The sequence below is a fragment of the Megascapheus bottae genome, chromosome 22, assembly GCF_031878675.1.
Source record: "Megascapheus bottae isolate mThoBot1 chromosome 22, mThoBot2.hap1, whole genome shotgun sequence".
In the NCBI taxonomy this organism is placed as follows: Eukaryota; Metazoa; Chordata; class Mammalia; order Rodentia; family Geomyidae; genus Megascapheus; species Megascapheus bottae.
Genome location: NC_143530.1, coordinates 9,757,189 through 9,785,077, shown reverse-complemented (window position 1 = coordinate 9,785,077; position 27,889 = coordinate 9,757,189). Strand labels below are relative to the sequence as shown.

General features: G+C 44.7%; 1 protein-coding gene and 1 non-coding gene across 2 annotated transcripts in view; both read left to right on the top strand.

Moving 5' to 3' along the window:
* Positions 1-18,312, top strand: part of Dnah8 (dynein axonemal heavy chain 8) — a 206,488-nt gene extending 188,176 nt beyond the window's left edge. Inside the window, exons 88-92 of the mRNA XM_090355742.1 lie at positions 173-329; positions 3,497-3,649; positions 3,759-3,948; positions 15,542-15,663; positions 17,894-18,312. Coding sequence (XP_090211868.1) covers positions 173-329; positions 3,497-3,649; positions 3,759-3,948; positions 15,542-15,663; positions 17,894-18,181 — 910 coding nt within the window. The 3' untranslated portion in view covers positions 18,182-18,312. The remainder of the gene's footprint in view (positions 1-172; positions 330-3,496; positions 3,650-3,758; positions 3,949-15,541; positions 15,664-17,893) is intronic.
* On the top strand, positions 16,373-16,479 carry LOC150047732 (U6 spliceosomal RNA). Its single transcript, XR_016539357.1, has one exon. It is a non-coding gene; the product is annotated as a U6 spliceosomal RNA (small nuclear RNA).
* Positions 18,313-27,889: the final 9,577 nt, after the last annotated feature.

Here is a 27,889-nt window from a genome sequence, read left to right as displayed (position 1 = left end):
TTCGTTAAAGTTTGTCCGTGTGGTTTACATGTCTCTTAACTTTTCTTTCATTATTTTCCATTTATTTTCTTCTGTGAGATTCTATAGAATATCATCGGGTCTATTTTCTATTTCTCTATTGACAGCATGCCGATGTACAGTTTCTCGCTCAGGCTTCATTTCCTTTTGCCAGGTATCAGAGCAACACCGCCTCCGACGTTCTGGAAACCATCACCAACATCCAACCCAAAGAGAGCGGAGGGGGTGTGGGGGAGACCCGGGAGGCCATCGTTTACAGGCTGTCTGAAGATATGCTGAGCAAGCTGCCCCCGGACTACATTCCTCACGAGGTGTGCCACGCCCCTGCTTGCTGGGGTCCACCCGCCTGGGTGGTATGGTTCTGTCACTCCTGCTGTCTGCCCATTCCTCCTTCATTTCCAACGTGCATTTTCCCCTTTGTTCTTCTCTTCCTTACCCGTGCCCAAGCATCCTATGGATCCTGACATCTTTCCCCATTGTCTTCATGTCTGGAACTAGGATACTCCGGTAGCTGGGACCGCAAGCACGTACCACAACACCCAGTGTTGGTGATGCTTTTGTGTGCTGGTACCAGGGCGTGAACTGGGCGCCTAGGCATTGTTCCTAAGCTTTCCCACTCAAGGGTATAGTGCTCTATCGTTTGAGCCACACCTTCCTTTCAGGCTTTTTGGCAGTTAATTGGAAATTAAAAGTTTCAAGGATCTTCCTGCACGGGCAGCCTTCAAATCACAATCCTCACATCTCAGCTTCCTGAGTAGCTAGGATTATAGGCTGTTTTTTAAATTTCTCAAGACACCTTTACAAAATAATCTATCATTCAAAAATAGTTCCTATTTGACAAATATAACAAAATTTTGATATTTAAATTACTATACATTTATACGGAGACTTTAAAATATTAATTTATTTTAAAAGAATAGTAATAAACCAGCTTACATGGTACCGTAAATGACACTTTATTTTTTAATAACTTATTTTAAGATTTTATTAACACTGATTTTTACATCATATTTCAAATGCCATGTTTAACAAACAAGTATTCAAGAGGAGAATCTGTATATATATAATCACTGGTACATAAATTTTAGAATATAATTAAAATTAAGCTGAGTCTTTGTATGTCATAGATACATATTAATCTATGTAATAAAGCATTATGTCTATAAAGTATATAGAGTATAGCCCATCATAGATTTTTATGTCTATGTAGTTAACTTTTGTGGGGCAAAAAAAAAAATTCATCAAGATGAATGTGGATCAGCCAAGTCTGTGATCTCAGGTACCCAGAAATCAGACATAAGGAAGCCAGCCTGGGCAAAAGTTAGTAGATGAGATCATCTCAACAAATAACCAATGCATGTGGTGAATCACAACTGTAGTCCCAACTACTGGAGAAGTTACATTCTAAATCGCATAAACTCTGATGAGCCCCACTGCAAACTCAGGAGGGAATAAGCGTCAACTAACATCTTCCTAGTATTATGAAAGCAATCCCCTCTAGACTCATCTTTAGTTATGATGTCTTGATGGGAAGGTCAGAGGCCAGTGGCTTCACCATGTGAGACACTTGGCAGGCAGGAGCCCTCAGGCCACCTGGACTACCAGGCTCCCACCTAGAGCTGGTCATGGTTTGGGCCTGAGCTGCTTTTGAGTTTTATCATCTGACCACAGAATTACCATTTTTCCTCCTGGAGTTGACATGGTGCATGTGGCTGAGTAAACGAAACTCTAGTCTGTACATCTAAACACAGAAGCTGCCATCCATGAAGACCAGCAACCTTCCTGTCCTCACCTGTGTGGCAGATGGCCTGTTGAGCAAATTTCCATCTACTACATGACCAAACTCTGTCTCTCATGTTCATTTATCCTAGCCATTTTTCAAAACTTCAGAATAAAGAAAACATTCTTTTTTTTTTTTACACATCATTTTCTATTAGGCTTTCTGTTGTTTCATTTTTGTTTTGTTTTTCTTTGTCCAGTCCTGGGCTTGGGCCCAGGGCCTGGGCACTGTCCTTGAGTTTTCTCAAGACTAGAGCTCTACCACTTGAGCCTCAGCACCACTTCTGGCTTCTTTCTATGTATGTGGTACCAAGGAATCAAACCCTGGCCTTCGTGCATGCTAGGCATGCTGTTTCCTTTTTAACATTCCTTTACAAAGGAGTCCCTTGGAGCCTTAGGCATGTGGTGACACTGAGTCCTCAAGAGAGAACCAGCTAAGGAGTAAAGCAAGAAATCTGAGCAAACATCATCTGTTTCCAGAAACTTCACTCTTAACCAGCTCTCATGTTCAGTGAGAGCCTCCAACCATACCAACTGTCTTAAAGCTGTTTGAGATTTCCATGGAGTAGATGGTACCAAGGCATTTGGTTAAGATTTGGAAGTAAATGGCTTCCTGTAGGAACAGTTGTGTGAACAAAGGAAGAGATATGGGGAAAAATAAGCTTTCAGGGTTCATTTTGTTTGATCTTCACAAGGCAGAACCCTGTGAAGACAAAAATGCATGTATGAGACAGAATGTCTGCTCTCAAAGATTTTGAAAGTTGCCCCATGAGGGGCTGGGATGTGCAACTCACTTAGTATCCATGAGATTCGGGGTTCTGTCTCCAACACCAGGAAACAAACAACTAGGAGAGGTGTCTGCTGCTCAGGAACCTTCTACGCTGTGCAGAGGCCTGGTCTGTAAAATGGGAAAGAAAGGCCACAGGACCCCAAAGCTCAACTCTCTCTCACACCCCATGCTTCTTTTTGGGCAGAGAATCCTACATTATCAGTCAATCTTTTCTTGGCCTCTATCACCACATTAAAATGTGAATGTGTATTGCTTTAGTTTTCAGTCATTATTATTGTTTATTGTTCCCACCAGCCAGAGGCTTTTGTATGGATCTCTTAAAGTTGTCAACAAATGATATATACCAAAAGAAAGAAATGGCAAGTGCTTAACGGCTCTCTTACACAATCCAATATTTTCATTGATTAGATTAGGCGAGACACTGTTGTAACCATCACAGCCAATGCAATCACAATTTCAGGAAACTACAGGTAATGGTATTCACTGGCCATCGCTCAGTATAGATTTGTCTGTGTTACCTTTTTTGTGACATTTCTAATAACTCTGCATGCATAATGAAAAGAAATCCCACTGTGCTCTCATAAAGGTTAGATTGTGAAAGAATATTTAACTGACACTTAGTACTTAATCATTTGGAAGGAGAAACAGGTACAATTCTTTCAGCTTTTTAAAGTACATTTCCAATTATCAACGAAGTACAATCAGTAGGAAATAAAAATCATTTTAGTTGAACCGTGGTTTCTGAAGCTCAGAAAAAAAATGGGGGATTTAATGGCAAATTCAGTTCTGCAAGAGATATTTTAGAGTCTGTGTGGTCAGCTAGAGATCTAGTGAGAAGAAAAAGAAAGGACTAGGAATGGAGAGGTCACTGGACCAAAATGCTAGATGACATGACCTGTCTCTCTTTAGGTGAAAGCTCGTCTGGTGAAGATGGGGCATCTTAATTCAATGAATATATTTCTCCGACAAGAAATCGACCGGATGCAGAGAGTCATCTCGACTCTTCGCAACAGCCTGAACGACCTCAAGCTGGCTATTGAAGGCACAATCATCATGAGCGAGGTGAGCTAGTAACTCTGCCAGGGGCTGTCTCCCCCCCCCTCCACCCCCCCATTCTTTTATTGTTGTTGCTCTTTCTGAAGTTACCTGTTTGAAACGTTCCCTCCTTCAGAACCTAAGAGACGCCCTGGATAACATGTATGACGCCCGCATCCCTCAGCTCTGGAAGAGGATATCCTGGGATTCCTCCACGCTGGGCTTCTGGTTTACCGAACTTCTGGAAAGGAATGCCCAGTTCTCTACCTGGATATTTGAAGGGAGACCCAATGTGTTCTGGATGACTGGTTTCTTTAATCCCCAAGGTAGGCGCCCACCGGAATGCTGGGCAGACGTGCAATGACAAACGTGAAGCAATATGGTGGTGGCGGTGTTGGGCACACCCTTTCAGAGGTTGGAGAACACAGGTAATTCTTCTCTACTGGTTCAGAATGTGCAGTCTGAAAATCTGCCTGCATGTATTCTTATTTATCTGCCTCAGTAAGCCATCAGTCTGTTGGGACATGTAAGAGAGTGAAAAATAAATTCAACAGCTTCTACATGTTTGCAAAAAAAAAAAAGCTAAAAGATACACTGAACACTGTAGAAACTGGAATCTTACCCTGACTTTTAAAACCATCCATCATGAGACAAAAAGTGTGCAGTGAGTTTGGGGGTCTCCTCCTCCTCAAGGTCGCCTCGTCAGTCTGCCTCACTTATTCCTTTGGTCTAATGTTCAGCTGGATGTCATAGAGTTCATCAGTCTGGGAGCCCAACATTGTGTTGGTCATTTCAGAAGGTAGGCAGTTGGGTTTCAAGTAGTTCTCAGATGGAATGAAAAGATATGGATACCTGATGGCTCCATTTGTAGTGCAAGTGAAGAAACACTAGTTTATTGATTAGGGATGAATTATTGTTACTCAAGATCACGTTGGTAAATGAAATGATATTGCATACAGGCAGACAAGCAGAAAACTAGGCCCTGTGTAATTTCATTTATATGAAGGACAAGGCTGATGTAATGAATCAGTGGTGTTGAAAAGTCAGAATCACGGGCTGGAGTCATGGCTCAAGTGGTAGAATGCCTTCTTAGCCAACATGAGGCCAAGTTCAAACCCTAATACTTCCAGAAAAATAATTAAGTTGAAAAAAAATCAGGGTTGAGCCGGGCACGATGGCTCACGCCTATAATCCTAGTTACTCAGGAGGCTGAGATCTGAGGATTGCAGTTCAAAGCCAGCCTGGGCACTAAAGACCATGAGACTCTTATCTCCAATGAAATGGGAAGTTGGGCTGTGGCTCAGGGGTAGGGTGGAAGCCTTGAGCTGAAGAGCTCAGGAACAGCACCCAGGCCCAGAGTTCAAGTCCCATTACCAACTCTCACACACACAAAAAAAGCCAGGTGCCAGTGGCTCTCAGGAGGCTGAGATCTGATTGGAAGGATCCTGACTGGAAGTCAGCCTGGCAGGAAAATTTGTGAGACTCTTCTCTCCAATTAACCACCAAAAGTACCAGAAGTGGTGCTTTGGTTCCAGTGGTAGAGTGCTACCCTTGAGCAAAAGAAGCTCAAAGACAGTGCCCAGGCCCAGAGTTTAAGCCTAGGACTGGCAAAAGAAAGAGATGGAAGGGGGGAAGGAAGAAAGGAAGGAAGGAAGGAAGGAAGGAAGGAAGGAAGGAAGGAAGGAAGAAAGAAAGAAAGAAAGAAAGAAAGAAAGAAAGAAAGAAAGAAAGAAAGAAAGTCAGGTTTATGTTCTCTTGGGAGCCTGAAGGGCAGTGACTTCTCTAACCTGGACGCTGGTTTCATGACTTGTATCCCCTTGAGAAACATCCACTGAGCGTCTGTTTGAGATCTGTGCATTTATCTCATATCAGTAATACTTCAGTAACTGTTACATTTTTAAAAATTCTGCATTTAGCTGTTCTCTGTGGACGTACATTCATTTGCCTCATGCATTTTCTACTGCCTTAAAATTTTCTAAATCTGTGGCACTCACCATGGTGATTTCTACAAGCAACCAAATTATCTGTAGTAATTTACTGTGTCTGCGGCTTTTAGATTTGTAGAGCAGGCAGCTGCCAGATCGTACTGATCTGTTTTGCTCCCAGAATATCCATTGACTGTGGAGGGGGACGATTTTTGTTGTTGTTGTTCCAGTTCTTAGATTTCATGTGTCTGTGTGTGAATGTGTTTTTCTCTTTGCCAGCCATCCGTTTGAATAAGTTGTCACTAAGGTAATTCATGGCTGGGGAGCCTGAAGAAATAATGTGTAACTTAATAAGGACAGTGTAACTACCTCCCAATCTCCAGCCCCTCTACTAGGTGCTTTCAATAGAGAGAGATTTAAGACCCTGGTCCTGCCCTAAAGGAGATCATAATCTGGTTGTAAGACAGCCCCACCAAGAGCATTAGTGAGATGTGATAAGCTATCCAGCCATGGGGGGATGAGTACCACAGTGGACCAGAGGTAGAGAGAGAGAGGTGGGGGAGGGAGGAGGGAGAGAGAGGGGGGGGGGAGTTTGGGGGGAGGGGGAGAAAGACTCTGAGCCTGCCCAGGGAGACATGGAAAAAAGGAGCATGACATAGGAAGCAGTAGGTAAGTTTTGGAGTGGCAAGGACGCAGCAAAGGACATCCCTGGCCTCAGGCCTGAGCAAAAAGACAAGGTATAGCCAGTGAACTGGGAGACTCATGAACTCATGAGATCACAGCTCAGGAAGTGAAGCTGGAAGACAGCAGAACATAGTCCTGGGAGACAGTAGAGGGTGGACAGGCGTATGGAAACACAGAGCTGGGAGCTGTGTGCCAGGGGCACAGAAGCCTGGGGTCTGAGCAAGGTGCAGAGGAAGGGACCAGATAGAGAGATCACATGGGGAATCCTTGAGAGAACAATGGTTACTTAGACTAAAGGCAGAGGAAGGTGGCAGGGTGGGGGGGGGGGGATGGAAGGGTGGGAGGAAGGTAAAGAATGGCCCGGGACGTCAGCTCATGAATCCAGGGCAGTGCTGGGTTCCATACCCGGAGTTCCACACAGGGAGGCATAAGGACCAGGGAGATACCCAAAACAATAAGGTTGTTTTAACTGTTTGTTTGTTTTTTTTTTTTTAATTCAGCAACCAAAGTTTGGTTTATCTTGGCTTTCCAAACATATTAAATACATCATTCATGTCCCACAAAGTTTTTTTCCTTTTTCACTTAAAATAGAAAGTTAACCTTTAACACTTTGAACTAATCTTCAATTTTTCGGTATGAACTAATTTGTGAGGGGGGATGGTATAAGACTTGAACTCAGGTCCTTACACTGTGGTCTGGTGTTTTGGCTCGAAGCAGGCACCTTACCGCTTGCTCTGTGCCTTCACTTCCAGGGTTTTGGTGTTAACTGAAGATGAGTCTCATAGCTTCAAACCATGATCCTCATATGTTAGCTTCTTGAGTAGTTAAGATTACAGGTGTGAGTTTTGAACTGATTTTCTGGTTTATATTTGTTATGAAATATTTTTGTTGTCGTTTTGGTGACAATACTGGGGCTTGAACTCAGGGTCTGGGCACTGTCCGTTAGCTGCTGCTGCTGCTGCTGCTGCTTCTTGTAATTTTTTTTTCATTTTATTTTTTATTATTGAAGTAATGTATGGAGGGGTTACAGTTACATTTGCCAGATAGTGGGTGTAGTACTTCTCACACATTGATACCCCTTCTTATGTTTTTGTCCCCATTTCCCTCCCCAACTCCCTCCCAATCATCTTGTTTCCCCCCCTTCCCTTTCCTATTTCAAATAAACAAATAAACATATATACAATATACCAGGTAACAAAATTAATTTTTTAAAAATCAGGGCTAAGACTCTATGACTTGAGCCACAGCTCTACTTTTAGCTTTTTTCTGGTGGGGGTTCAGGGAGGGAGAGTGAGGCAGTCTCATGGACTTCCAGCCTGGCTTGGAAGTTTGAACCATAATCTTCACATCTCAGCTTCCTGAGTAGCTATAATTACAGGCATGAGCCACCAGCACTGGCTGTTGTGAAATTAAAAATTAAAATAAAATTAGCAAATTATATTTGAGCATCATTTTAGTTTTTTAAGTCCCCTTTTAGCTTTATGTTTTCCGGTTATTATAAAGGTGATGTACAGAGAGATAACAGTTAGCTAAGTCAGACAAACAGTACATTTCTTCTTGGATACTGTCAAATATTTTTAATGCAATTACAGGTGCATATTTTAATTGGCTTCTTGCCATCTTGTGTAATAGCATTTATCTTTTCTCTTTATTTTAACTTCCCTTTTCAAGTTAGAGTTCAGTTCTTCCTCTCGGGGGTTTGAAAGCCAGGGCTTACTCAAGCGAGCACTTTCTTCTTTCCCCCACATACACCCTTATCTCTCTGCTACTTGCTCTGAAAACTGGAGATCAGTTCTTCCTTTTCCTCTTCTTGACACGAAGGAAAAATTGCTTTCTGTTCCATATCACTTGACCAGATCTAGAAAACAGAAAGATGATGGTAATTGCATGCACCTTTACAGGCAGATAAGGCCCTAACTTGTAAGCCACAATTTCTGACCTCCATTTGAAAGCAACAATAGAATTCTTGACGAGGTTCCTCCCACAAGATTCCTTTAGTTCAAAGCATTTCAGTGAATAAAGTTAAATTTATTCCCACACTTTAAAGGGAAAGCACCAAGCAGTTTCGAAGAAAGACCAAAGTTCTATCATGCACACACACACACACACACACACACACACACACACACACACACCCAGAATAGTACTTAGACTGGAAAGAAAGGCTATAACCCATGTGAAAATGCCATGTTTATACACGACTTGATTTTAGCTATTGGTCACTTTCCAGACATAAGTAATGCTAAGGCCCATGCTACCTCCAAAATGGGTGTTATGCTTCTTCATTTTCCTCCTCTGGTGTTGGAGCTGGAGCTTTTGCAGCCTTGCTGGTTTACCTTCGGACTGATCTGTCACATCTGAAGAGGCTGAGCGAATCAGCCTGATGTTTCCAGGCCCCTTCCCAAATGACTGCTGTAGCAGCTGTGTGGCCATTAGCCTACATTATCAGCATGGTCAAGCGCCCTGCACCTGTGACCCTGCAATGTTTATTCAATGGCACCCACTTATGTGGGGGGAGTAGGTTTGCTTGACTGTGGGTTCCAAAGGCCAGGAGAGCCTTCATCCTTGGCTGGTTTTCCCAGAAAATCGTGGGTGCCTCTATCATACCCTGTTTAATATCTTGCCCTCGGGTTGTCTGAAGATTTTTTTTTTTTGTCTTTTTCCCATGGGTGCACCTTTCTCAGGGTATCATGACTTAGATTGTACACACACACACACACACACACATACACAAACACACACACGCTCTATGTGGGAATGTGCTTAAACTCAACAAATGTGAGCTGTAACGACATAGAACACCAGGGCCTTGACTGCTTCATGAGACCTTTTAAACAACAGCCACACTTTGCTATGTGACACCAGGCATGGCTCCCGGGTACTGATTGCATGGAGGGGGCGTGGGAGCCTTTGCCTCTGTACCACATTGAACCTTGCAGTGTTATTATTTTCCAAATGTTTCTCTCAGACTGGAGCGTAATACCACTTAGATGTCAAGCTGCATAGTGCTTCTATTATTTTTTTCTGTTTCTTTTCCCTTCAGTATCTTGACAAGCCACACTAGTCTATTGTTGCAAATATCAATCCTAGCTTATTATTTTTTCATATTTTTTTCACTTTAAGAAGATCTCACAGTAGCAGGGAAATGGGTTATTTTTGTCCTGTTCCCTTGTGTTTCTATAAAAAATCATTGACACTCTGACCTGTGTATTTGTTTTCAGGGGGAACATGGCATTGGCTAGCTGCCATTTCCTATTGCTTGTATGGCAATAGTTATAAAAGCCACTGTTTGGTGAAGTAGAAATGTGTGCCCAGGGTGAGGGGAACTTCAGAATGGGAAAGCAAACCTTGATACTCCCCAGTATTACACAGCGGCCTCTCCTATCTGAGAGAGTCTGGGTGAATGGAATTTGAGTCTTAGCACGAACCTACCCTGTCCCATGGGACTGGATGGGTCTGAAACGCCCCCACTTCTGCAAGGAGCTTCTGTGTCCTGCCCAGTCACCACCAGAGCTCTAGAGATTCTAGCCCTGCACGTGGGTAACTCCTTCACCCTTGGGCGGCCCTCCTCGATGCCCTCCCCAAGTCCACTCCATTGATTATAATCAGATGATGGTTCTGAACATTCTTTGAACATCCTTGACTTCCATCCATGCCCTTCCTTGGCCCTCTCCCTGCCTCCCAGGAGCCTGCTTTAGCCCACTCTGGGGACTTTCCTCGGGCAGGGTCTGCCCTTGGCCTCAGCTGGCTAAGGACCTCAGCCATTCTCCTAGGTTCATCCATGGTCTCTACCTATGACTTACTTATCCAAAATCCCAGTGTGGAACTGGAATTCTTCATTTCCATCTGCCATCATGGAGCATTCCATCCTCCTGTGGCACCTGAATCAGAGCACTGATCTGATCAGCTTTTTCTCAGACCACCACTGTTGGAATTTGGCTGTGTTTCCCTGGGTCATATCCTCAACACCATGCGGACTCCTGTGAATGCCCCCTCCCCCTGGGGAGCATAGGCCACCACAGATGATGAGGAGGGAGGCTGCCAGGTAGTAGAGGTGCAGACACCAAGTCAGATGGACCTGCTGGGGTCTGAGGAGAACTGTTAGTGAAGTCTCTGGGGCAGGTGTGAGGTGGAGTCAGGATACCAGACAGAAAGCAGCAGGAGGGGATGCATGCCACAGAGATTGGGAGTGCAAAGATGCATTCCAGGGGTGGCTGGGAGGTACAAGGAAGGGGGGGGGGTTCTGTGCTCGTTCCTAATGGATAAGAAGAGTAGGCTTGGTGATGTGAAGTTGGAGTTCCCATCTGCTGCTCTCGTTTTCTGTGTGAAGAAAGTGGCAAGATTTGGCCGGGAGTTTGACCTAGTGGTAGAGTTTTTGCCTAGCATGCACAAAGACCAGGGTTCAATTCCTCCATACCACATGCATAGAAAAAGCCAGAAGTAGTGCTATGTCTCAAGTGGTAGAGCTCCAGGCTTGAGAAAGTCCAAGGACAGTGCTCAGGCCCTGAGTTCAAGCCCTGGGACTGGCAAAAAAAAAAAAGTGGTAAGGTTGTCTTGAGGGCAAGAAGATGCTGGAGATTTCAGGCGCATGGCCGGTGCTCAAGGGAACAGGCTAATGATGCACGTGGGGAGGAAGTACTGAGTGCCTTTGAGAATCCTCCTGAGGTTCTTGATGGCACTTGTGTGGTTTCCTGGCATCCTTCAGCAGTCTGCTGTTGGCAGGGAGACATTTAGATTCATCCATGTTTGGTTTTGTCTGGCAGGTGATGGGAAAGATGGCTTTACCCCAACCAGGAAAGGAAGTAAAGAAAGAGGGTGAAATCGATGAGTTTTGCATGGCGATGCTAAAGCTTGGAGGGGCCGGGCTGCTGGGTGACGCTGTGAAAGACCCAGATGTGCCCATGACAGAAGCAGGTGGCAGTAACAACAGGAGGCCAGACATAGTGGCTGCCAGACAGTAGAGATCCTCATGAGAAAATGAGGACAAATTGCAAGGACTGAGCCTGCTTCCAGCGGGGGTGCGGAGGTAGAGAGAAATGTGTGGCAAGGCAGTGGAATGAGAGGACGGGGTGGAAAGGTTCTGGACGAAGGGGAAATGTAGGATTAGAGGTCAATGGAGAGAGGCATAAAGTAACAGAAGGAGTGAAGTCCATGAGGGGATTTAAATCTCAGTGCGTGAACACCATAAGCGAAGCGGGGCCCAACCTTATTCCCAGCTCTTTCTTGTGACTTTGCCAGAGCCTGTCATCTCCTGGGTCAGGGAGTGTGGATGGCCTGTCTTGAGTTTTTTACAGAGCAGCTGTTCTGAAGGCGTGCCTTCCACCGTAGACTTTCCCAGGGGTGCCTTTAGTACATTCTTAATGTGTCCCCCCTTCTTTCAAGGTGGCTGCCTGCTGTTGCCCTCTGCATTAAGGGGAACAACAGAAATGTCTTCCTTCATCGAAGCTGGCCACCATACTAGAGCCATCCCTGGCCCACAGGGGCCTGCACTGGGTTGTAGTTAGAACTGGCTGCCTGTCTCCAGAGGGCTCGCCATTGCCTTATGAAGATGCCCTGGGCGTCTCCCTTCTCCCAGGGATTCTCATCCGGTCTCAGCTGGAAAGCGCAGCATCCTCTGCCTTCTTCGGTTCTGGCAGTCTCTAATGTCTGCTTCCAGCATCCCGCCATGAAAGATGCCCGGTACATTTTTTTTTTCATTCAACTGGATTGATAACTCCATCTTTTCTCAGTGATTTCTGACCTTTATTTAACTCACCAATGAGCTACATTTGCTTCTCATATGCAGAAAAAAAACTTCCTGTCATAAACTTGTGGCAGGAATATCATTTCTCCTCATCTTAAAAGATGCTACTGGGAGGCTTGGTAACTGTTTAGACAGGAAATACTGCACAACCTAAGGTCTGTTATGCAAGGACCATTTATTAGAGAAAAAGCAAAAGTTGCCTTTGATTAGTACAGCACATTCATTACAGAATACCAACTGACTCCTTTGAATGTTGAGACAAGCAACCTACCTGAGTAGTTCTTTTGCTTGCTTGCTTTCTTTCTTTTCTTTCCTTTCTTTTCTTTCTTTCTTGCTTGCTTGCTTGCTTGCTTGCTTGCTTGCTTCCGTTGCTGGTCATGGGGCTTGAATTCTGGGCCTGGGCGCTGTCCGTAAGATCTTCAGCTCAAAGCTAGTGCTCTACCACTTGAGCTACAGCACCACTGCTGGTTTTCTGGTACCCAGGCCAGATCCTCAGATCTCAGCCTCCTGAGTAGCTAGGATTATAGGTATGAGTGGCATAAACCACCGGCCCCCAGCTCTCTTGCCTTTTCTAAGACTTTGTAGGAAATAACACTTAAAGCACACCACCGCTTTAACTGATTGCACATGCCAGACAACAATAATTAATTTACTGAAATGTGTGTTTGCTAACATCATGGATATTAACACAGAACAAGTGTTTAGAGCTTCCAAAGTATTAGCTTAAAAGCAATATTTTCTCAGAGAATAAGCTGGATCAATGTTTAAAGAAGTCATTGTGCTTTATGAATTTGCAGGGAAATTTTTTAAGCATCTCATTTAGACTACATGCAACCCAGTTGTTTAAATACTCAAATCACCCTGTGGGCGGTTAAATCTTACAAAGAATAGGTTATTATTATTGCAAACTTTCACCAACTTTGGGGACTTCTTTTCCTTCAAATATATGAATATATAAATCACTTTTCCATCTCTGTCAGAATGATTAAAAACTAAATTTGTGCCAAAAACATAAGTACTTACTCTTCAGGCCCTTACAAAGAAAACTCTATCAAATAGTCTTTGCAAGTGATGTCGTCTTCAGAAAGGACAGCTCTTGATTCCATTAGAATTGACCTCCATCTCTAAGAAATATGGTCACGTGTAGTTTCGATTCAACCCTGAGCCCTTGATCAGATTCACTAACCATCAAAAGCCAAAAGATCACATTCTTTTTCAGAAGCTCAAGATTTAAACTATTGAGACTTGAAAAACAACACATATTTTCTCCAGGTTCTGGGAGTTGGGATGATCCATCAGATAGCTCTTTACCTTCTATTCCTGTACATTTTGCCTGCTGGCATACAAAAAAGAAGAAGAAAAGAAAAGAAAAGCCTGTAAGTGTCAGGAGATTCACTGGAGCCAATAGGAAGTGGTCTCTTCTTAATTAAGAGTTCTCCCAACTCTGTCCATGGCTGAAATTTTTGCAGCAGGCTGTTAGAGAGAGCCCAACTCATTTGTCACCCAGCACCTTTTGTACTGCCTGGAGAGCAATATGGAGTGAGGTCAATTTTGCAATTTAATTGGGACTTAAAAATCTTACAAGGAAAAAAAATTGAATGACTCAACTTGTGCAGATAGGTGTTAAGACCAGAATTGGTGTTTTGCACATTACAACCTCATGGATTCACAGATCCGTGGTAGATTTTAAACTATCATAAAATAGGGTCAATTTAATTCCAAATGCTCAACTCAAGATATACAGAGTCCTGCACAACACATGAATGGACCCATAATGTGAAGTGATGAAAATGACTTTTTTTTACTGAGGGACTTAAACTTGGATTGTATTATTATGGATCTAGCTATCAATCATACCACTAACTGGCAAACCTATAAAGTGTTGTATTATTAAAATAAGGGAGCGTTTGTGTTTGACATGGAAATCAGCAAAACCACACGCTGACCAACTCACCTCAGCTCCTGCCACCAGGCAAACGTCCACTTTCTGCTTCCGTAGTTAACACGCTGCTGTGAAATCATTCTTTTCCCTTCTGGATTGATGAGCCTTTCTCCTGAATGTGTGCAAAGGCCCTGCTTTCCCCCTCCAGATCCTGAGATGTTCCTTTGAGCATGCGTTTGAAGATGTAGCCTTCTCTCTGTATCCCCTGCCCCTATCCACCAACTCTCTGACCTGTGGGTGTGCTTCTGCCTTAGCTCTGACTGCAGCTAGTGCCCCGGCACCCCCATTTGCCTCTCTGCTCTGCCCTTGCCACATACTAGTCTTCTAAAAGGCACTACCCCATCCTACGTCTCTATCAAGAGTGTCATCCAACCTCGTCTTCTCAGTGAAGCCTTCTCCACGTTGTCTTCCTGAGGCCTCTCCACACCTTTGTTCAGAATATGTCATCATCCTGTCTCCCTCTACATGCTCTCTAGATGGAGCACCACAAGTATAGGTCCACTGCATCTTCCCCAGCTTTGTGGTCAGTCCCCCTATCCAGAGTGGAGCTTGGTCATGGTGATAAGTCCAGGGGGAGCTGACAAATGAATGGAAGAATGGCTGCAGGCGCTTCCTCTGTCAGTGCCTGGTGTCCTGAAGGGGGAAGTGGATTCAGTGAAACCAGGCTAGGAGATTTTCCCTCCTTCAACCCCAGCCTTGACTCTGTGCTTGTGACTAAACCTTGTGGTGTTGCCTTCCTCCAACTCGCATTCAAACCCAATGAAACAACATCACTTGGTTTGCGAAGGTGTTGGGTTCTCCTTTGGACTTCACTAAGAATAGCAGGGCATCACATTCCAGAACTTGACTCCCGAAGACAGTCATGATTTTCAACATCTAACAGGTAGATAGCCCAAACATAATAGGTAAACACATTAACTAAAGGTTTTGAAGTCCATTTTGAAACCCAGGGTATTTTTTTTTTCCATAACATCACATGCCCCTCTCCAAGAAAGACTTCTCTTATTGAATTGAATGGCCTGATTTGCAAATATTAAGTTTAAAGAAAGGCCATGAGATACGGAGCCACGTATTATCTTAAAATAACTGTATTATGGGCATTAAAATATGTAGCTTTCCTTTCCGGTGTGATTGCTTTGTTTGATCAAATTGAAAGTCAGGTTTCCTATTATGGCATTAGGTCTTATTTCCTTGGACAAAATGAAATTGTTCCATTATAGCAAATAGAAGCTTGATAATGGTTTGACTTGAGTTTAATTGGAATATGTTTCTCAGAATACTTTGCCATTCCCGTCACACATTTGATATGTGTCCTCTGACAGAGGCTGTGAGCTTGGACTGGGCGGTGACCCCTATTGGATCTGAGAGATTGAGATCCCAGGAGACTGTGGAACTGGGGCTCAGGCTGAGGCAGAGGGGGTATTCTTCTGGTGTCAGCTGATAGGAAAGAGTTAGGAATAAAACAGTGCGAGAAGGGTCCCACAGGGTTCAGTCTGAGCTTCCTTGTGGGGTGGATGCACACTTTAGAGCTTGATTCCCAAGCAATGCTTGCCATTGTGTCCGCTGCACTTCTCCCATGGACTACACTAAGGCACCAAAGTCTTTTTCTTTTCTTTTTCTCTAAGGATTCCTCACCGCAATGAGGCAAGAAGTGACCCGGGCCCACAAAGGCTGGGCTTTGGACACGGTGACCATTCATAATGATGTTCTCCGGCAGACCAAGGAGGAGATCATGTCACCGCCTGTGGTAGGTAGAGTGGGGCCCGTTCCAAGGCAGGGATGGAAGCGCAAGGCAGCAGAGTAGAGCTGAAACCATGGGCCTGGCATGCCAGAACCCTGGAAAGTGACATTGGGATTGCAAAATAGACAGAAGCGTACCAGCCTTGTTGGCTTCATGCCCTCCCCTGTCCCGCAGTCCTTATTTCCAAGTCCATGCTGAGGTTCCGGATTCACAGGATTTTAAGGATGATACGTTCCATCTGTCATACCTTCTGACAATGACTTTTAACATCCTAAGATTACAAGGAGCCTAGAGAGGGAGCCCATTCACTGTAGGATCCTACAGTATTTCTATTTTTTTTTCTTTTTGTTGGTTATGGGCCTTGAACTCAGGGCCTGGGCACTGTCTCTGAACTCTTTTTTTTGGGGGGGGGGGGTGGGGGGTCCAGGCTAGCACTCTACCACTTTGAACCACAGTGCTAACTTCCAATTTTCTTTGGTGGTTAATTGGAAGTAAGAGTCTCACAGATTTTCTTGCCCAGGTTGGCTTTGCACTGCAGTCCTCAGATCTCAGCTTCCTGAGTAGCATGAGCCACTAGCACCTGGCTTATCTATTCTTTGTACAAGTAATTATCCACCACTAAGCTAATGAGAGGAAGGCTGTTTTGATTTCTGGGGACTGTCTATGATTTTTCTGTTGATGTGGCTCAACTAATGGCTCTACAAACAAAGTCTACATTCTCTCCTTGGCAGCACAGATACTAAAATCAGGATGGTACAGAGGATATTAGCACGGCCCCTGTGCAAGGGTGACACACAAATTTGTGAAGTGTTGCATATTTTCTTTTTTTAGCACATACTAAAAATAACCAAGAGCAGGGATGTAAAACAGATCCTTGTCTTGGGATGAGGGTTTTATGGGAGGGGGAGGGCTAATGGAGAGGTTTAAGGAAAGTGAATATAGCCAAAATACTTTATGTACTTGGTGACAACCGAACATTGAAACTTTTTAATACTGCTTTGGGAAGGGGAGACGGGTGGGGAGGGAAAGGTGGAAGGCTGAGTTTGATCAAAGGATGTTGTGTATATATGTGGACGGATCAGAATGAAACCCCATGTACAACTAATTGCTGGCAATTTAAACAAAAATGGTTTTAAAAAATGATGTAGTCCTCATCCTGTTTGCCAAGGGATTAAAATCATACTTTGCAGCTAATCTTCTCGTTCTTTGTTTTAACCTCCACTTTTACCTGATCATCACTGGAAGTGGAAAAAAAAGTTCATATCTTCTCCATAAATATATACTTTATGAGCTCACGTGGCCTCTGGAGCTCCCGGGTGATTCCTGGCTCCTTTCTCTTCTTTTAAAAGGCCTCCCAGTGCCCATAAGATAAAGTTCAGAGCCTTCATCTTGGCATCCAGACTCTCTCGGTGCTCCAGCCCTAACTTACTTGATTGCAAGGGACCCTCTCTACCCATCCTGCTTGTCTTTGTAGCGCTGCACCTGCCTGGAATGCCTGGCCTCTCTCCTCCACCTTTCCAAACACAGCCCATCTCTCAGAGCTGTCCCCACCACAGAAGTTCCTGAGAATCTCCATCTGTGTGACCACTCACCTCAGGAATCGCTGGATTTACTCTCCAGGCAGCCCCCCAAAGTGGCTGTTGCTATTCAGCACAAGCCTTTAATTTTCCCCCCCGAACATGTGTGTCCCATCTCCCCTAGTTATCCAGGCAAAGTCCTATTGTATGAGGAACCCTGGAACTACTCTCCCTCCCTTCCTTGCTCCTTATGCGCCCGTCTGTACCACCCATGGCCTGTGGGGGCGCTCTAACCTCACTTCATCCTAGGACTGAGAGATGGCATCTGAGAGAGTCAGGCCTTTGCTTGGCCATCTCTGCCTGAGATCCCATGTGACACTAGTTCAAACCCTGTTCTTTGCCCCCCATGTTTCACTGACTCAAACAGTACCACTCAGAGACCTACAGCCTCCCTCGGGGTGTGCCACCCATACTCCAGTAGTTGCCACCCACAGGCATGTGCCTAGCTCTCTGGCCTGGTCCTGCTGTGCTGCAGGAAGAAACTGGGCCCAGTGTTTCATGAATACCATGTGCCCAGGGTGCTTTCTTCACCTGTTTTAAGTCTCTCATATGTTTTCTTTCCAAGCATACAAACCTTGATTACACTAACAGATGCCCATCTTGCAGTCCTCTGATTTTTTCTTTCAAATCTCCTATTCCTTTCTGCTTGACTCTTCCAGGAAGGCGTGTACATTTATGGGCTGTACATGGATGGCGCGGCCTGGGACAGGCGGAATGGAAAGCTCACAGAATCCACGCCCAAGGTGCTCTTCACACAGCTGCCTGTGCTTCACATCTTTGCCATTAACTCCACGGCGCCCAAGGACCCCAAACTGTACGTGTGTCCCATCTACAAGAAACCCAGGCGCACCGACCTGACATTCATCACGGTCGTGTACTTGCGAACCGTGCTGGCCCCCGATCACTGGATCCTGAGAGGCGTGGCCCTTTTGTGTGACGTCAAGTAAGATCCTTTCCACTTGCCAAGGGCCACGGGAGCCACGTCCACAGCAGTGCTGTGCAGAGACTCGGCCACGTGTGCCTGTCCTCTCGACGAACTGCTTCGCTACTCTCTCGCTCAATTAAAAAGTTGACAGCCTTCCATTTTGCCTGGGTTATTTCTTCCTCTCATATCAATTTTCAAAAAGATGATTTTTGAATTCGTGCTTTTGGTTCCAGGAAATCCTGTTTTGTTCTCATTACTTTTTAAATACAAAATCCTATTTACATGTTCAAACACTGAAAAGTCTTAGAAAACTAAAACAAGCCTTAAGCAGATATACTTTAAAAGGAGCCCAGGCTGAATGTTGGTGGTTCAGCTATTCAGGAGGCTGAGATCCATCTAGAGGACCAAGGTTCTAAGAGAAGTCTGAAAGACTCCCATCTCCAGTTAACCAGCCAAATGTCAGTCTGGAGGTGTGATTCAAGTAGAATACCATGATAGATCAGTCATGAGCTAGAAAGAGCTCAAAGCCACGAGTTTAAACCTCTGTACTAGTATGGGGGTGGGGAGGGAGAGAAACAGAGACACAGAGAGAGAAACTTTCCTTTGCAATGAGTACTTTCCCTTGTATGAAATCTACCCATGCCTGGGTGTATGCTAATGAGTGCCCTTGGCTCTTTTGGGTTTTCTCATTGCACAGAGATCATAAAATGGGGCCTCAAGGGTTCAGGCCAGAGCCCCCAAGTACTTCAGTGCAAGGTGGGGAGTGAGGTGTGAAGCATTTACAATAGGAATTCCACTGGGAGTCCTCGTAATTTATTTTATACTTCTTTACTATTTTATTTTTTTAATGCCTTTGAGGCCCAGGGAACTGGAGCTCCCCCGCTCCCCCTCCCAACTCCATTTCTGCAGGAGACAATGAAACACATTTCTAGACAGCAACTGGAAAAGCAAAAAAACAAACTCCATCAAAGTGAAATTAGGTTACATGCTGAATGTCTTCAAAAGCGGAGTCTTTTAAAAGTGAAGCTATTTCTTACTCTGTAGTTTGTCTGAAACTTGGTTTGAACCTTTATTTCCTGTTAAAGGAAATTGTCAATTTGGCAAAACAGATAGGATCTTCTCCTGAGGACCTCAGCACTTCAGGGTAGCCAGAAAGTGCCTGGATCCACTGCTCTTCCAATCTAGGCTTCCACCTGCCCGCAGCTGAGCCGCAGGCTGCATTCCCGCCGTCTGCGCTGAAGGAGAGGAAATGTTCTGCCGTGCGCCGTCTGCGCTGAAGGAGAGGAAATGTTCTGCCGTGCTCTGCTCTTCTCTCACCTTCTGTTACTTGATCAGACAGACATACTGTTGGTAAACAAACCTAGATGGTCTGTAAATAGCCCAGGGAAGACCCCAAATTGAAAAAAAAAAAGGTATGAAATGCAGGGTAGCTAGTAGTGGCCTCTTGTTTGCTCCCTAAACCTATTCATTGTCAAAGCCCCACAGCTATAGTGATGATGATGATGATGATGGTAGAGGTGGTGATGATGGTGGTGGTGATGATGATGATGATGATGATGCCCATGTATTTTGGCACTTCCCATAGCCAATGCATACCCTGAGTCACAAGTGGTATTCTCTGGGAAAGACTGTCCTAAAACCCAGAATTTGGAATCACCTGCCTGCCTATGTGGGCACATGGGAGCCAAGGCACCTGGCATTATGACAAGCCAGCAGGTTCCAAAATTAACTCTATGCCAGTTGCTAACACAGTTGAAGGCCGTTCCATGGTCTAAATCTCCTAGGAAGTGGATATTGCAGGAGATTTTTTTAGAGAAGACCAGTTGGGTTTGGTGTTCTCTAATGACTGGAACATCTGGAGGCGAGGGGGTGGGGGTGGAAACCAGGGGAAGAAATAGTAAGAGACGGGCCTAGCAAAGGTCGTTGATCTGTTGCAAACCACATAAGTACCACTTCCTGGGAGCTCTGCTGGCACTGATAACATTGACGAGAGGGAGCAGAGTTCCAAGGCCCACCCAGGATGGTGACCTGTCTCTAAGGCAGTGACCCCAAATGGGCTTCTTTGAGGAAGGGTGTTTCTCAACGTTCTGCCAGAGCTGGCTGGGACCCGCTCTGCTTTCTTCTGCGGGGCTTAGTAAATGGTTTCCTTACACATTTGGAGCCATTGAACTTCCATAAACACATAACCATTTTCTCTGCAAAAGTGTTGCTATTTCACTCATTACACCATTTGCTACACTTGAGTGAAGAGGACCTGGGGAGCAGGAAGGAGCCAAGGGTAGAGGCTGAGGTAGTTAAGCCAGGGAAGCTGGGAGAGACACCACCATTTCTTTTGCCTTCCTGAGAAAGAGTCTGCATCTTCCAATTTTGATCTCAGAGAAATGAGCGATGAGATTTATTCCTTCATTGATTTCGGATGTTATTTTCATCCACAGAGACGCAGGCTTTAAAATGAACTAGTCTGTGGGCTGGGTGGCAGGAACAAGGTGTGCTATTTGCTGTAGAGACTGAGATGATCTGGAGATCAAACCCACCAAGACTCGGTGAGAATGGTCTAAGGAAGGTCTCAGCAGGAAGGAGAAGAGAATTGAGAATGGGGGATGACAAGGGATGTCCAGAGATGGGGGCCAGACAGAATCTTGAAGTTTCCATCACCTGGAAAACACCAGTACCTGCTGAGGTGGTCCAGAGACAAAACTGCCTCCCGCCCACTTTGCCACCCATCCTGCCCAGCTGCTTCTCACAGACTATTAGTTATTCCTTGAATGTCACATGTACTTTTACCCTCATGTTACAGCCTTACCACTTCCTCTCCCCCCAAAAATATCCCCTATTCAGGAGTCTGAGATCTAAGGATCACAGTTCAAAGCCAAACCGAAGCCAAATGTCCACACAGGGGACTGTGGCATTGAACCTGTGCAGGATAGAGCTGGATAAGAAGAACAAAGAAGTGCTAAAACACATTGCAACATGGGTGAATCCCAAAAGAGTTAAGCTGGGGGAGAAAAGTCAGAACCCTCTCCCCCCAGGCCCCAATATAAAATCGTAAAATGTGCAAAACAACCTATAGTGTTTTCTAGGAAGAGAGGAGACTGATTGCAAAGAGGCAGGTGGCAAAATGCTGGGAGATGAGTTCACTCCCTTGATGATGCTGAGAAAGAAGAGGAAGGAGAGAAAGAGAAACGAAAAAGTGAAATTGTAGCCAGGTACTGGTAGTCTGTAACTCTAGCTAAGGAGGCTGAGATCTAAAATGAATGCATTCATTCTCAGGGGCTTTGTCCAGCCATAGAAGCTGGGGAAGGGGAGACAGAGTTCGTCTTTGGGGTTGATCAGGCCAACCACAGCACACCTGCCCTGGATGCCACTCAGTCCTAAGCTGCCACTCGGACTCAACTGAGAAGGGAAACCTGAGCTTCCTGAAGCAGCAGCGACAGACATTCTGGGAACTCTTGAAGCAGACATGACCCTTAGCCAACCTTCCACTAACGTCTGACACAATCTTGGGGACTGAGACTTTTAACAGCTGAAAAAGAAAACTTGTCAACCCCGAGGTGCTCGCTGTCGACAAGGTTTTGTCATGATATTGACTCCAAAATTTATCTCGTGCCCTCTTGCTTGAACTTGTGCATCCAGCTGTTTGTGGAACACCTGCTCTTGAGGACTGATGAACTGAGCTCTCAAGTTCACGATCACCAGAACGTCTCGATGCGCATTATAATACCTGTTCCATCGACAGTCATCTCCATCCAGTGATGGCTTATGGTGCAACTCACACCGCCTACAGGTACTCAATGCAGAGACTTCCTGGATTCAAAACTGTGGTTTTAGGTTGTTTTGCTTTTTGTCTTTTCCTGTTAGTTCTTCTGTAAATATCTGTCATGCAACCTTTCCTGGAGAGCTCCCAGAAAATGGAAGCACAAGGAGGCCTGGAAACTTGGATTTTGTGTGGTCAGGAAAGCAGATTGTTAATCACATACAATAGCTTGGGATTGAGTCCTAGTTCTACCACTTACTAACTAAAAGACTAGGCCACTTATTTTTCCAGAGGATTCAGGCCTGCAGCAGAAAAATAATGGTTTCATTAGTATCAACCTAAGAGAAGGAGCATAAGTCAGAATAAATACAGTCATTGGTATTGAGTAATCCCTTATTTAACCATGGCTAGCCATCCCTCTTTATCTCAGGATTTCCTGAGTTAGAAATAAAGCAAAGGGCTGGAATGTAGCTTAATGATAGAGTGCTTGCCTAGCATGTGTGAAGCCCTGGGTTCAATTCCTCAGTACCACATACACAGAAAAAGCAGGAACTGGAGCTGTGGCTCAAGTAGTACAGTACTAGTCTTGAGCAAAAGGCACTTTAGGACAATGCCCAGACCCTGAGTTTAAGACTCAGGACTGGCAAAAAAGAAAGAAAAAGAAAGGAAGAAAGAAAGACAATAAAGCAAAATGTGGGGCTTACGGTATGGCTCAAGTACTAGCCAAGCACTAGCCAAGCAAACAAACAGAGTTTGAGGTCCTGGTTTCAAACCCCAATATCACCAAAGAAAGTTTAAAAATGAAATTGATTTGGTCAAAGAAATTCTTTGAACCTTAGATTCCTTTTCTGTAAAATGGGAAAAATGATAATGCACATGTCATAGGGTCATTGTGTAAGGATCTGATGAGACAATGCAAGAGATACAGAGAAGCCACACTTTAATAAGAGTTGGAATTGGGGGCTAGTGATCGTGTGCTTGCCTAGCATGCAGGAAGACCTGGGTTCGATTCCTAGGTAGCACATACATAGCAAGCCAGAAATGGTGCTGTGGCTCAAGTGGTAGAGCTCTAGCCTTGAGAAAAGTCCAAGGACAGTGCTCAGGCCCTGAGCTCAAGCCCAGGACTGGCAAAAAAAAAAGTTGGAATTGGAAGTTTTTATTAAAATGTTAGTGTCAGCAAGTGGACTCACGTCTCCCCCAATTGCTTATAATGATGAAAATCACATATGGTATGAGGAATTGAACCTAACAAAAGTGTTTTACGTAAGTAAATCAAGGAAGTTGAGGGGCAATTAGGGGCTTAGGGCAAGAATCCCTAGAGCAAGATTTTTCTGAAGCTAAACAACATGCCATATCTGCATTCAAAGAATGACCATTACTTAGACTTAGTACCCATATCTCACAGTGAGATAATAACTGAATACAAGTGACATTTCAGGAGGTAGGCAAACCAATACTGGGGTTTGAACTCAGGGCCTCTTGCTCTTATTTTTTCTGTTCAGAGCTTGAGCTACTTGCCACACCTTCCGTCTGGCATTTTGTTAGTTAATTGGACATAGACTCTGAAAGGCTTTTCTTCCTGGGCTGGCTTTAAAATGCAGTCCTCTAAGTCTCAGCCTCTGGAGTAGCTAGGATTACTGGTGTCTGCTGCTGGTGAAAACAACCAACATTGTAGCCTGAGCTACAGAGTGAGGCCCTTACTCAAAAAGAAAACAAAATGAAATATAATAGAAAAGAAATGAAAAATGAAATAAAATTAGATAAAATAACAACTATAATTTTCCCGTGGCAGACAAGGAATATAAAGCAAATATTCTGACTAAGGCTATAAAACAATACAACTATTCTAAAGAACAGCTCAGCAATGTGTGTTAAAAGTATTCATGTTTTCACATTATTTCAGCAATCTCACTCCCAATAATTTAATTGAGAATGAGAACAAAGAGTAACCATCTTGTACATTGTAGTAATTGCTCATAAATAGAAGGAAAACTACAAATACTCTAAATACTCAAAGTGCTGTGTCCATGTAACCAAAACTCCCTGCCTAAGAGGTGAGCAAAGTGGGTTGTCCACCTGGTGACCACATAACCAAAGTGAGTGTCCATATGCTGATCACATGACCAGAGTGGGGTATCCACATGCTGATCATGTGATCCAAGTGTGCTGTCCACAAGCCCTAATGCTGTTTCCATGTGGCGATTGTTAGATTTCTCCACTGAACATCGACTGCCATTAAGCCATTAAGCTAGGGAGGGGGATCGATAAGGAGGGAGCCTGCAAGAAGACTGGAGGTGGGGGGAGGGAAAGAGTGGGGGGAAGGGGGACTACTACTGCCTTGCGAGTGGGGGGCAAGGTTAATGTTTGTAGCCAGGTTAGGAGGCCAAGCTGGGCCAGGATGACCTTCTGACACAGACAGCCAGACAGAACTTTGGCCACTGGAATGTCAGCCCTCATGGAATGACCTCACTCCAGCTAACAGTGATCAAAGTTCCATGTCTACGTGGTGATCACATCATCAAAGTATATAAACATACTATAAAAACATATAAACAGGGGCGGGGAGTTTGGCCTAGTGGTTAAAGTGCTTGCCTAGCATGCATGAAGACCCGGGTTCGATTCCTTGGCACCACATGCATAGAAAAAAGCCAGAAATGGTGCTGAGGCTCAAGTGGTAGAGCTCTAGCCTTGAGAAAGTCCAAGGACAGTGCTCAGGCCCTGAGCTCAAGCCCAGGACTGGAAAAAAAAACATATAAACATATATAAAAATATAAAAAATATATAAACATAACTATATAGACATAAAAACCTATGACTATAGATATAATGTTTTATTTCATAAATTAATGTTTTTATAACATGCAAACCCTTAGCCTAATTTTGATTAAGTTCTAAATACTAAGTCCCAGTGATTGTAGATAGAGATTCCCTCCTTGAACATTTGTTTGTTAAACTTGTCATTTAAAATATGATGTACAAATCAACGTTAATAAATTCTTTAATAAAAAAGTATATTTGTCCACGTAGTGATAATGTAATTGGTGTGGGATGTCCACGTGGTAATCACATGATCAAAATATCATGCCCATGTGCTGATCACATGACCAAAGTCCTGTGTGCGCATGACTAAAATACTGTTTCCAATGGTGATCATGTGCTCAAAATGCCATGTCCATGTCCTCAAAATGCTGTGTCCTTATGGTGGTCATGTGATTAGAAGAGTGTCCACATGTTGATCACATGATCACTGTTCCATGCCCATATGGTAATGATGTGATCAAAGTCCCTTTGGGTAATGGTCTGGCCTGCTGCTCTGCACATCCTAGGTTGAGCTCCCCAGGCTGGCTTGCCAGAGCACAGGACCCTGTGAGGAGAGAGCAACTTACCTCAGAGCTGCTGAGATAAGAAGCTTTCGCTCAAGACTTGGGAGGGCGTTTCCTATTTTGTCTCCCACCTTGCCTCCGCCAGGACCTGGACAGGTCCATTGAAAGGAAAGCAAATCCCATTCAACCGTAAAGGCTCCAGATTTTTCACATGTCTTGCACAGAAATGCTTATATGTATATAATGATGGGGAGGTCTTTGGGGACAGTGTATTTCTTTCAAGAATTCCTTACACTGCTGGTGCTGGTGGCTTACACTTGTAATCCTGGCTACTTAGAGAATCATGGTTTGAAGCTAACCCTGGGCAGACAAACCCAAAGACTCTTATTTCCAATTAACCAGTGTGAACCTGGGAACGGAGGTATGGCGTGAATGGTAGAACATTAGCCTTTAGCAAAAAAAAAAAAAAAAAAGTGAAGCAAGAGTGAGAAGTCCTGTGGAAACTTGCACAGTCACCCTGAAAAGTCAGTTTGGAAGTTTCCTCCAGCTATAGAAAACATACATATCACATGACCTAGGAACAGAGGTCGTACTATTTTAGTGAAATACAAGCCTGGAATCGCAGCTACTTGGGATTTGGATTTCAGACCAGCCTGGACACTAGAACTAATGAGACTTATTGGAATTCCCCATCTCAACCAATGCCCCAGGCACAATGGTGCACACCTATCATCTCTGCTCTGTAGACAAGATAATAGGAGGATTGTAGTCCTGGTCTGCCCAACCCAAAACACAAGACTACATCTGTCCATTGAAACTGGGTCTCAGCCTCCCCAGGGAGCAATTTGTGGAGTGAGGGTGATCAGGCAGGGAGCCCGCGAGAGGTCAGAGTGGGGGCGACTATGTATGGAGCTAGCATCCTCTATTTCTTTTGACTTCAAAATAAATCTGATGTATTTTCCTTCACTTCCCCTTTAGGCCCTCCTCAGAGAGCCGTTAAGAACCTGTTTGAGAATTATTTGTGATATCTGTATACAGACTCCATGTCTCTGAAATGTAAGGAACGTTCCAGATTGTCTGAAGTGGCAAAAAAAAAAAAGGCCTGAGGAACATGTGATTCCTCTTTACTGAGAGGCTGGAAAGGAAAGAAAAATTTCTGCTCGAGGGAGTCCTGGGACTGAGCAGAGTTACAGGGATTTTTTTTTTTTTAAAGACCCCAAAACAAAGGCAACTAAAATCTGGAAGCCTCTGTTCCTGATTGCTATTTTCCTCGGAGCCATAAATGGCTTCCGAATTCTGAAAGGGGAAAGCTGGGCTTCACCTTAGGAGAGTTCACCTGGGGGGGAGTTACTTGTGTCCTTTGCAATGGGCTTTGCTTTCAACACCCAAGTCTTCATTCACATCAGGGTCTTCCGAGGTGACTGGAAATGCTTTGGAGTAGCGCTCCGAAATGAAAAGCCTCTTAATCTACTCCCAAATCAATATGAATTCCTTCCAGAATCTGTTGGTTTGCAGATTACCTTAAGTCCATTTCATTCTCCCCCAAAGGAGCCAAGGAAGGGGGAGGGGTTCCCATAGCTCACATCCCTCCAGGTCTGGCCAGGTCACTTTTCCTGGGAGTGACAGCGTTCTAATGGGACAGGTGTCCTGAAGCTTCATGGCAATGGCCCCTTGGCTTCTGCCACTCATTCTCATGTAGGATGGGACTGATTAATTAATTAATTAATTAATTTCCAGGAAAAAAAAGTCCTTATTTGACCTGGTGTACATATTCAATGTTTGACCCTCTAATTTCCTGGCATATCTTCCAGGCATCTTCAGCATCCTGTCTATGACCGAGGGTAGGGAACTCTTGTCCTGTCCTCCGGTGATGAATCCAGTGGCCTTTCAGTCTCTGGCTGTCCAGCATTTCCTGACATGTGACCAGGGAGAAAGGGCACCCATCATTTGTGGTTTCCATGAATTCCTTCCCGATTATGCAAGCTCTCCCTTCTCCATTATTCATCTTCTATTGTCCCCTGAAAGGATGACCGGTGTCCTGTCCTGATAAAACCAGAAAGACAGGTTGACAAATAGAAAAGGTACTTCTCTCTGTGTCTCTGTCTCTCCTATCTGTCTGTCTCTCCTGTCTGTCCCTCCTCTCCTCTCTGTCTCTGTCTCTGTATCTGACTCTGTTTCTCTCTTCCCCCACCTCCAGAGCGAAACTATCTGTTTAGTATTTAAGCAAGACTACATCAGCTTTGTCTCTCAGATGTGTCATCTCCTCTCCTGGGGAAAGCAGTCCATTTTAGTTTTTTTCCATGCTTGTGGAATTCTTTTTCAGAGAATGGACTTGCTCATTCTGCCCGATCTGCTCTCTTCAAAAGTGCCCACTGCCAGCAGTCAGTGGTGCCAGCCCCTGGGCAGAGGCTCAGCTGGCCCAGGAATGGACTCTGCCCCTGCCTCCCGTGCCCACCTGCCCCTTAGCCCCGTGGGGGGGGAGAGGAAGATCACACTCACAGCTCACAAGCATCAGCTCACACTGGGAGCCTCGCCAGCAGAGCACAGAGGCCCCTGGCAGCCAAGCTGGGCAGCCCTCAGGCACCCCTGTCACAGGAAACCTGTGCTGCCCCTTCCTTCTCCCCCTTTCACCTGGAAGGGAGGATTCGTTCTC